This window comes from Buteo buteo, chromosome 16 (assembly GCF_964188355.1).
Source record: "Buteo buteo chromosome 16, bButBut1.hap1.1, whole genome shotgun sequence".
Taxonomy (NCBI): Eukaryota; Metazoa; Chordata; class Aves; order Accipitriformes; family Accipitridae; genus Buteo; species Buteo buteo.
Window position 1 is genome coordinate 29870708 of NC_134186.1, and position 9148 is coordinate 29879855.

General features: G+C 42.3%; 1 protein-coding gene across 1 annotated transcript; it reads right to left on the bottom strand.

The window, feature by feature from the left end:
• Positions 1 to 2810: 2810 nt before the first annotated feature.
• Positions 2811 to 3740, bottom strand: LOC142040476 (olfactory receptor 5AR1-like). The gene has a single exon (XM_075048452.1). It carries the CDS (start codon positions 3738 to 3740, stop codon positions 2811 to 2813), a length of 930 nt encoding a protein of 309 aa, XP_074904553.1.
• Positions 3741 to 9148: the final 5408 nt, after the last annotated feature.

The window sequence follows — 9148 nt, forward strand, 5'->3', positions numbered from 1 at the left end:
TGTAAGTTATGTTCATAGAGCCATGGTAACAATAATAAATTAATGGAGAGACTGAGCAGCTGAAAAGACCAACAATCCCCAGTGCCTGTACTGACTAACCCTCTCATTATCAGAGACTGGTTTAATTTTAAATCAACATTCATCAAAAAACAATTTGGCGAGACAGTGGAAATGTTATTTTGGTCAGTTACTCTGTCAAGTGTTCGATTTTTCATTCATTTTGATACATATATGTATTTTTATCTCTGGTGCACTCGTACTATATATCACATTTCAGTGTAACCCTCCCAAGTTCTAACAAAAAAGAGTTAAAGAAAGGGTTCAGTGATTCCTGTAACATATTAGTTATATCGATAATGAAAATAGACTTTTCAGAGAATTTGAGCTAGAATATAACCTTTCAAATTTTAGGAAGCCTTCCCAGTGGAGTTTTTTTTAAAGATTATTTTGCTTGCAGAGAGAAAAGATGAAAATCCCCCTTATTCTTTCATAACTTTTCATTTATTTTGCTAATTTGGGGTTACACTTTTACAGAGCGTATGGAAATGGTGCTGTGCCATCATTTGGGAGAAAAGAAACCATTAAAAAAAAAGATGGCAGAAAAAATCTTTGCCTTTACAACATATTTCTCTACGCCTCCTCATTCTAAAATTTATACTTGGGAGTTTTAAATATATGGAAATACCCCAATGCATCCTGACTTTTTATCACAGATATCCATGAGAAATACGGAGGAGCCCTCCACAGTGGTCCAGAAGCAGCCACTGTAACATAAATATGTATTTAAAACAAACCAAGAAAAGAGCCAAGAAAATTGTTGGGTAAACCAGCCCACTTTTAGTCTAAGATCATGGAAAATACTGTGCTGCTCATAGGGTTTCTGCCACTGTAACTAAATCTCTTTAGTGGAATGAGTACAGCTTTCCCATCAGGAAAATCAGCAGGTAAATTGTTGTAAAACTGGCATCAATGAGCCTGGCTTATATTCATAATGGAAAAAAATAAAATCAACTATGTAGCAAGGTAGGAGAAGTGCATGGGATTTAGCTGTGTGTCAGCAAACTCAAGCATTTATTGGCACAGATATAGGGGTTTAAAACACTGCAGAAAAACCTGTAGAATCACAAAATTACTCAATGGGATTCCCCAGCATTGCAGAGATAAAGACATATTATAACTTGTATTTTATCTGGTAACTGGTATTATAACCTTCCAAAATTATAAAAAATTATAACTGGTGTTATAACCTTCAGAAAATTTGTGTGCTGTGTGATTTTCCTTCTCATCTTGTTTATTGCTCTCACATGAAAAGAATAGCTCGTGGTTTGTTTACTAAAGATACAACCGAGAACAATCAAATTCATCTTTACAGACCTCATCTCTGAAGGAGGAAGCTGTTCTCCTTCCTTCTTGCTCCCTGCAAGGAATTATATATTATATTCTGCAAAGATATTATATACCCCCTTAAAATTATACATCACCTTAAAGTTTCAGCTGTAAAACAAATCTGGATGTCCTCTTTTCCTTACCACTTGAGGTCTTCCTTCTTACTTCACACTAATTCATGACAGATTGCGAGGACACTTAGATGTTTGCTCTGTCCAGCCTGCCTGGTTTAATTGCTTTTTAACTCTTGTCTCTAATCCACTGAGACTTCTGAGGTGCTTTTGTTGAGAAGTGTTTTGGAAAACTTCCTTTGGGAGAAATGCAATTATTTTTATATTCCTCTGTCAAACATATATATATATGTACAATCTCTATATACATATATATATGTACAACAGAGGAATATAAAAATAAAACAAAATTTAAAAATTAAATTAAATTAAATTTAAAAAAATAAAACTGGTCTTACAAGTAGAGCAGCTCACAAAAGATTGGACAGATTGTGTGGATTCACCTAATAGTCCTAGATGTCCATCAAATGCATACAGCTCTCCATTGCTAGGAGACAGACAGGCGTTTCTGGTGTGTGATCCATGTGATTTGCTTTAGAAACTGGTCTTGCAACAAAGTGAATTACATATAGAGGTGCCTATTTCTTGGGGGGTGTGAGGAAATACCGACTGGGTGGAAAAATTTACTTGAGTAACAAGTTTATGTTTGCACCATCTGAGAAGCAGCTTTAGGAACAGCAAAGGTGAGGCTCAAAATGCCCAGAGGTTTCCAGGAAAAATAGCACCAACACTCACTGTGACATCAGCAAGGACCAAACACCTTGAACTCAACCTGCAACTTCATTTGCAGGAATCAAGTTTTTGGTGAAAAAGCCTTTATTAGAGTGCCAAGCCACAGGTCATAGCTTGAGAAACTATAGTGAAGAATTGTGTGATTGAGTTATTAACTGATTATATGATATCCCATAGTCCTTCAGGTCTATCCCATTCCCACCCAACCCTGTAGGCACTGGGTTTCAGAGAGACACTCCATAGAAAAAGGGTTTCTGACTCTTCTTCTGGGTGCTCCTCTGAACCTTAGCAGCCTGGAAACCCATCTCCAGTGCAATCCAGGCTTTCTTTGTAGTCGTCGAACAGAGAAATGGGATGAACAGGGTGAATTGAGCTGTGTGGAGGAGCTGCCCACTGCTCATTGACCATTGATGCTGCATGAGGTTGGGCTTCACCTCACCCAGCTTCAGCTGTGCAGAAGTTACCTGCCTAATCCGAGTCAGTCAGTCACCTGACTTATCCGTATAATTAAGGGAGATAAATTATAAAGAAATTATCCTCAGTACAGACTTCAGTGCAATTTTGAGTCCCTCTCAATAACAGCAGTAAGGAAATACTCTCCTGGTCACCAGCTTCCTTCGCTCACTGCCTTTTCCCAACCGCTCTTCTCAGGGCAGCCTTCACCTCAGTGTTCCTCAGGCTGTAGACCAAGGGGTTCAGCGTGGGGGTCATGATGGTGTAAAACAGCGTGGCCATCTTGTTCTCATCCAACGCATAGGAGGAGCTGGGGCGCAGGTACATGAACAAGATTGCCCCATAGAACATGGTGACGACCGTCAGGTGGGAGGCGCAGGTGGAGAAGGCTTTTGTCCGGCTCGCCGGAGAGCGGATCCTCAGGATGGTGGGGAGGATGTAAGTGTAGGAGACAAAGATGATGGTCATGGTGCTGAGACAGTTTAGGCTGACGAGAGCAAGGACGACCACCTCGTAGGTGTGGGTGTCGGAGCAGGAGAGAGCTAAGAGCGGGGCAATGTCGCAGAAGTAGTGGTTGATAACATTGGAGCGGCAGAAGGAGAAAGTGAAGATGAAAGTGGTGTGCGTCGCCGCGTGCAAGACGCCAGCGCAGTAGGAACCGGCGACGAGCCACCGGCACATCCTTTCGCACATGATGGCGGGGTACAGGAGGGGCTTGCAGATGGCCACATACCTGTCATAGGCCATCACGGCCAGCAAGAGGCACTCGGTGACCCCAAAAATAACGAAGCAGCAGAGCTGGGCTGCGCACCCCGAGAAGCCGATGGTTTTCTCCTCCATCAAGATCTGCACCAGCATTTTGGGGAGGATGACGGAGGAATAGCAGACATCGACAAAAGCCAAGTGGCCGAGGAAGTAGTACATGGGGGTGTGAAGGTGAAGATCAGTCCTGATTAATATAATTATCCCGAAGTTCCCCAAGAGGGTCACCATGTACATGGCCAGGAAAGCCAAGAAAAGGGGAATCTGAAGATCCAGGCAGGCAGTCAGCCCCAAGAGAACAAACTCACGCACATCAGTGTGATTGACAGGTGTCATTCTCTGTAACGCATTCAGCCTGTGGGAGACAGGTAAAGTGGCAGACAATGATTTGGGCAGCTCAGCAGGACCCTCGGCTTCCTCAGTGTCACTGAAGGGAGGCAGAGCCCTTCCTACCAGAGGGTCATAAAATGTCAGCTGGACTCTGGATCACTCTCGCAAGAACCAAGCCTCCATCCAGAGGCTTCGAAAGGATCCTAAAACCAAAACCTACTTGTGAAGCTGAACAGTGAGAATGCCCACCTGGGCTTAATTCAGCATTTCATCTCCCCCTTCCTGGGGAAATTTAACACAGGCATTCTTAGTAATAACCTTTTTTTAAAAAAAAATTAAGATAATTAATGCATTTTGGTTTTTCCTTAGTAAATGACAGGTACATTTTTAAAAGAAATCTTTTTTTTTAAATAAAACAACATGGAACAATTCATCTTGCAGAAATTGCAGAATTAGTTTTCTTGTTGATTTTGCAAAACAAAACAGATCAAAAGTGTGCATTTTTCTTTCAAAACTGATACGAACATGCAGTTTTCAGTATACACAGTCTTGACACCCCCATAGGAAAGGAAATTCGCAGTGGCACAGTGGCAACGGGGAAACAAACTTGGACATAGAGCCGAGACTGTACAAGCAAACACAGGAGGAGCTGGGCAGGGCAGGGAGAGGAGATAATGCTCTGTAGGTGCTGTAGGTAGTGAGCACCCTCTTGCCTTGGCCGTCAGGGCCATCCCTTGCCATTACAGTGGCACCTATGAAAAGACCAAACACCTACACGTCTCCTTGTTTTATGTCATCTAAACTTTAAAGCAGAAGAATCCTCCCCCCATGTAGAATTCCTTCTGCTGTTCTCAGTCTCGTTGCTATAAACGAGATGTCTTACACCTCTGGTCCTTTCTTTCCTCTATCTCACCACCTTCAAGTCTATCAGACCAAAAGAAAGGGGTGCTTACTTTAGCCCCATGATATCCCTTCATGTCCTGCTGCTTCAGAGCAGGTTCAGGGCTGAGGACTGGCCAGGACAGAAGATGCCCTCACCTTGGACACTACTTCTCCAACAAAACTCAGATCTTCAGTGCAGGTCCATGCAGTTCCTTCAGCAACTGGGATGAGCTTGGCTGCTCTTCCAGACGATGACCGAGGCCATAATTCATCTTCAAACAAATGTTGAGAGCGCATAATTCATCTTCAAACAAATGTTGAGAGCGCTTTGTAGCACTCTTTCCTTAAAAGCTGCACTGAGAATGATTTGTTGCTGCACCTTCTAGAGGGCAGACAAACCCCCTCTGTACTTTTTAGTGTTCAAGTGGTGTTTATACCCATTTCTGTGACCTTGGAGGCATTTCAGTCCATGGAGAACAGAAGCTTGACAACAAGCAAAATCCACCTGGAATATAAATTTCTTCATCTCCAGGCTCACTAATGAAGCCCAGGAAAAATTTGCTTTGAACGTCTGGATTTAAGAAGATGTCTTCCCCCACTCCCATGCTGAGGAGAGGGAGTGGATGAAAAGTGAATGTCTACATGATTCACCAAAAGCAAATCTCAACTTTTTTCCGCAGTCACCCCTGGTTATTATCTTTCTCAAGTGGCTTTCCCAGTGCCACTTAAGCTGGATTTCGCCAATGCAAAGGTATTTCTTGAAACCATTTCTGCTGTCATGGTCTCCCCTTGTTAGCACCCTCTTGTTCCAAAGCCCACCCCAAATGTTGATCTTTGCCTTTGCCAGCTTCAAGAAGACAGTAAATGTCTCCCCGCTGTTTTTTCATGTTATCTTTTTTTTTTTTTTACTTTTGCTATAAGCATTGATGAGAAGAGCAAGGCAATAGCAATCACCGAAACTCGAATCAATACCAGAACTGCAGTCTTACCTAAACAAAATTCTTTTCACTGAAATCTGTCCACTGGGTCCAAGTGCCATGACATGTATTATCCACAATACTGTGGTCTTGATGTATGGAATCACAAAAAACTTTCCTATCTGCATTCTCCAAGAGGTTTAGTTTACAGAGCTGGAGGTCTCTCTGTATTAGTTTGTTTGAGTAGGTTGCTACTTTCAGAACCTTCAACAGCTGCATTTCAGAGACTGCTTATTCCTGCCATTATTAGCAGGAATGATATTGTCTGTTCGTATGTGTATTTGTTTTGACAGTGGGAATTCAGAAGTGTTATAAACCCTCTCAGACAAACCAAGGCTGCCTGGTGATAATCTCTCACCATCCCCTTACAACTGCTGTCGATGGCCCCATGGCTAAGAGGGATGCCTTCATCTGGTAAAATATATGAATACATAAAGAAAGGCACCAATTATTTTCAAAATGTTATTATAACTTTTCTGACAAGTAGGTCCTCTATTAACTTCCATGATGGGCTTTTTTCTTCATTATTATTTTTTCCTAATGAGATTTGGGGTCAAAAACCTTGGCAGGCTGTGTACAGCCACTTCAAACGTTGCATCCCTCTGGGATACGGGCAGCACTTAGGACCAGTTGAACATGACCCCCTTCTGAAGTCACTCTGCCTTTATCTGGTAGTGAATTCACCAAAGACCTACCTGATCCCATATTCACAGCTTACCTAAACATCACTGGGTGCCCAGCTTTTCATTAGAATTTGTGTTTAGGGGGACCAGAGCAGAATTTTCTGGCAGGGGTCTAAGGCAGCTTCAAAAGCAGGAAAAGTATCATCAGCTTGAAATATTATGAAGTCTGCCAGATTGTGTCTGTGTTATTGCTTTTGCTCACTGTCCTTATGCTGTTCATTAAATCTTAGTAACTCAGGAAATATATAAAAACACAATCTGTGCTCAACTGTGCAACAATGCCAAAAATCCTCCAATGAATTTTAATTTAAAGGAATGCAGAAATCAAAACCTGAAAAACAAACAAACAAACAAACAAAAAAAAAACCCAAAACCCAAACTGTTGAGAGTCTGTGTGGCTTCTTTCCCTAAGATACCTGGCAGTTTTTGGTCTCTAGCTCCCAAAAATTTGTCCTGGGAATGAGACAAGACACCCAAACAAATGCATAAGAGGACTCAACGCTTGGCTGGGGCAGTTCTTTCACCTCTGGAAACCAGCTGGTGTGCATGGGTTAACAGCAGTGCACAGCTCCCTCCAAATATGCTCATGAGCTGTGCTTGAAGTTTAATTTCATTCTACCAAAATCTATACAATTTCAACACAGACTGGATGAGCACTGAATTGCTCAAAGGGTGGAAAAAAAATGATAAGGCCTGAAATGAGTCGTTCAGTGGCATTAGCACGTGGTGCACGGTCTGGTGCTAGTCATCACGGCCATTCCCCTGGATTGGCGTGGGATTTCTCATTGAGCGTTCCAGCCTGCAGGACTCCAGGAAGAAATATCAAAAGGAAATTGTAGACAACATTTTTTGAGAAATTAAAAGCTAATTATGGGGTTATAGTGGCGTTTTGTTGGGTTTTTTTTCTTTTCCAGATTATTTATAACTACCTCAGGGCTTTTATTTAGCATACCAGCTGTTGAGTCTGATCATGATTTAACTGAATTTTGTCATCTACAGCTGTAGACTTCTTCATCTGACCATTCTCCACCCTGTTACCAAATACTCTAGGAAGCAATTGGTCTTGCTCCAAAATAAACATCCTAAATAGTTTATCTGAATTTTGCATAAAAGTTCCCACTTCTCCCCATTGACTGCAGAGTTCAAGTTACTCCCTGGACCAGGAAAAAGTGGTGTCTATTGTCTACACCCTGGTGATCCCCACGCTGAGCCCCCTGACCCACAGCCTGAGGAACACGGAGGTGAAGAATGCTCTGGGGAGACACCTAGGAAGAGTTCTTGTTGCCTTCCAGATTCAGACTGGTAAAAAGATATAATCAACTAAATGCAAATAACTTGGATGTTCTTGAGATTGCATCTTTGTTCTGCAGCTATACTGATGAAAATAATGAGCACGTAACATGGAGAGCCATGAAAGCTCTGAAAATTCTCTTTCTGGGGTGCAGGGAGTAAGTCAGGGGATCTCTGGGGGATGCACAACTGTGCAGCAACCTTTTGTTCGCTGCAAAGGCCATACTGAATAGCTGAACTACACACTTGAGGGACCAGGTCCTTAAAGGAAACACGGAACAAGGCAATGGATAAATATCCCAGCCACACACCATGGGCGGTGGTGGGACAGGCGAGGACACAGCTGCTTGCTCTGCCCTGTGAGATGAGCTGGTGTGGAGATGCCACACAGAGACCATCATTGCGCTTTTGTTCTCGTGATCTCTAAAGTTGTGATCCCATCAGTGCTTGCTGGACAAGACCAGGAGTAAGTATTTCTGGGCAAAAAGGGTCAACAAGGGATACAGTGTCATGGATAGGCAAGAAGATAAATCTTCAAGGGGATTCGTTTTTCTTTTCTTTGTCCCCTCATCTTTCTGCTCATCCCTGGTGTTACCTGATGACAAACCAAACATTAGAATCAACATATGAGGCCAGATGAGAAAATCATCAAGCCCACTGCAGCACCTCTCAGCACCAGGGGCACCTGGAGAGGGTCTTCGCAAACCCGGTTGGAGCGCGGGGAAAGTTGCAAGGAAGCAACAGGACACAGCCCACGTTCTGGTCTCCCTGTGGAAGACTCTGTCACTTTCACTGGCTATGAAAGAGCTGAAATAATTAGTTTTTAGACTGACCATGTCAGGTGAGATGAATTCCAACTTCTGTAGATGCAAGCGTGCCTGTACTCAGGTGTGCGAACACACTGAATGACTGCTGCTTTCAGTAATGGGCCTAAAATCAGAGGTCTTCCCAGATACACACATCTGTAACGATGACTGTTAGGACAAACATCCAACCATTCAACGTTTGCTCGTGCAAAACAGAAAACTTAATGAGACAGTGTTTTTACTGGTATGACTCATGAAAATGAATCTAATGAAACTGTGTTGGTTTGTACCAGATGGCGAATCTACATGCATTTCTCTTCAATGTGTATCTCCAGTTTCTCCACGTGTACTTCAAATCAAGGAGTCTCAATGTACGAGTAATTTAATGCAACACTGAGATTGAGATTTCACATTCACAAAAGTCAGGGAATGCAGAGTCAGCAAATACCTACAGAGATACATGTATACATACATACAAGTATATAGATACCCATATTTTCATATCCTGTTTCTTGTATATGTTTTATTAAGGATTTAATGCATTATATGCAATATATAGAAACTGCTTGTGTGCATACCTGTATGCATAGCACCACGCACAGCGTGTATGTATGTATGTTCACGGCAAATGCAGCTTTCAAAGTGATGCAAAGTGATTAAAACACCAAACCTTTATTTGACATAAAATAGCACAATCAAAATCATAACAGTGCAGCCCTTCTCAACACAAAATTTACTCTGCCTTTTTCTTTTGTGTATGCGCGCATGCATGCTTA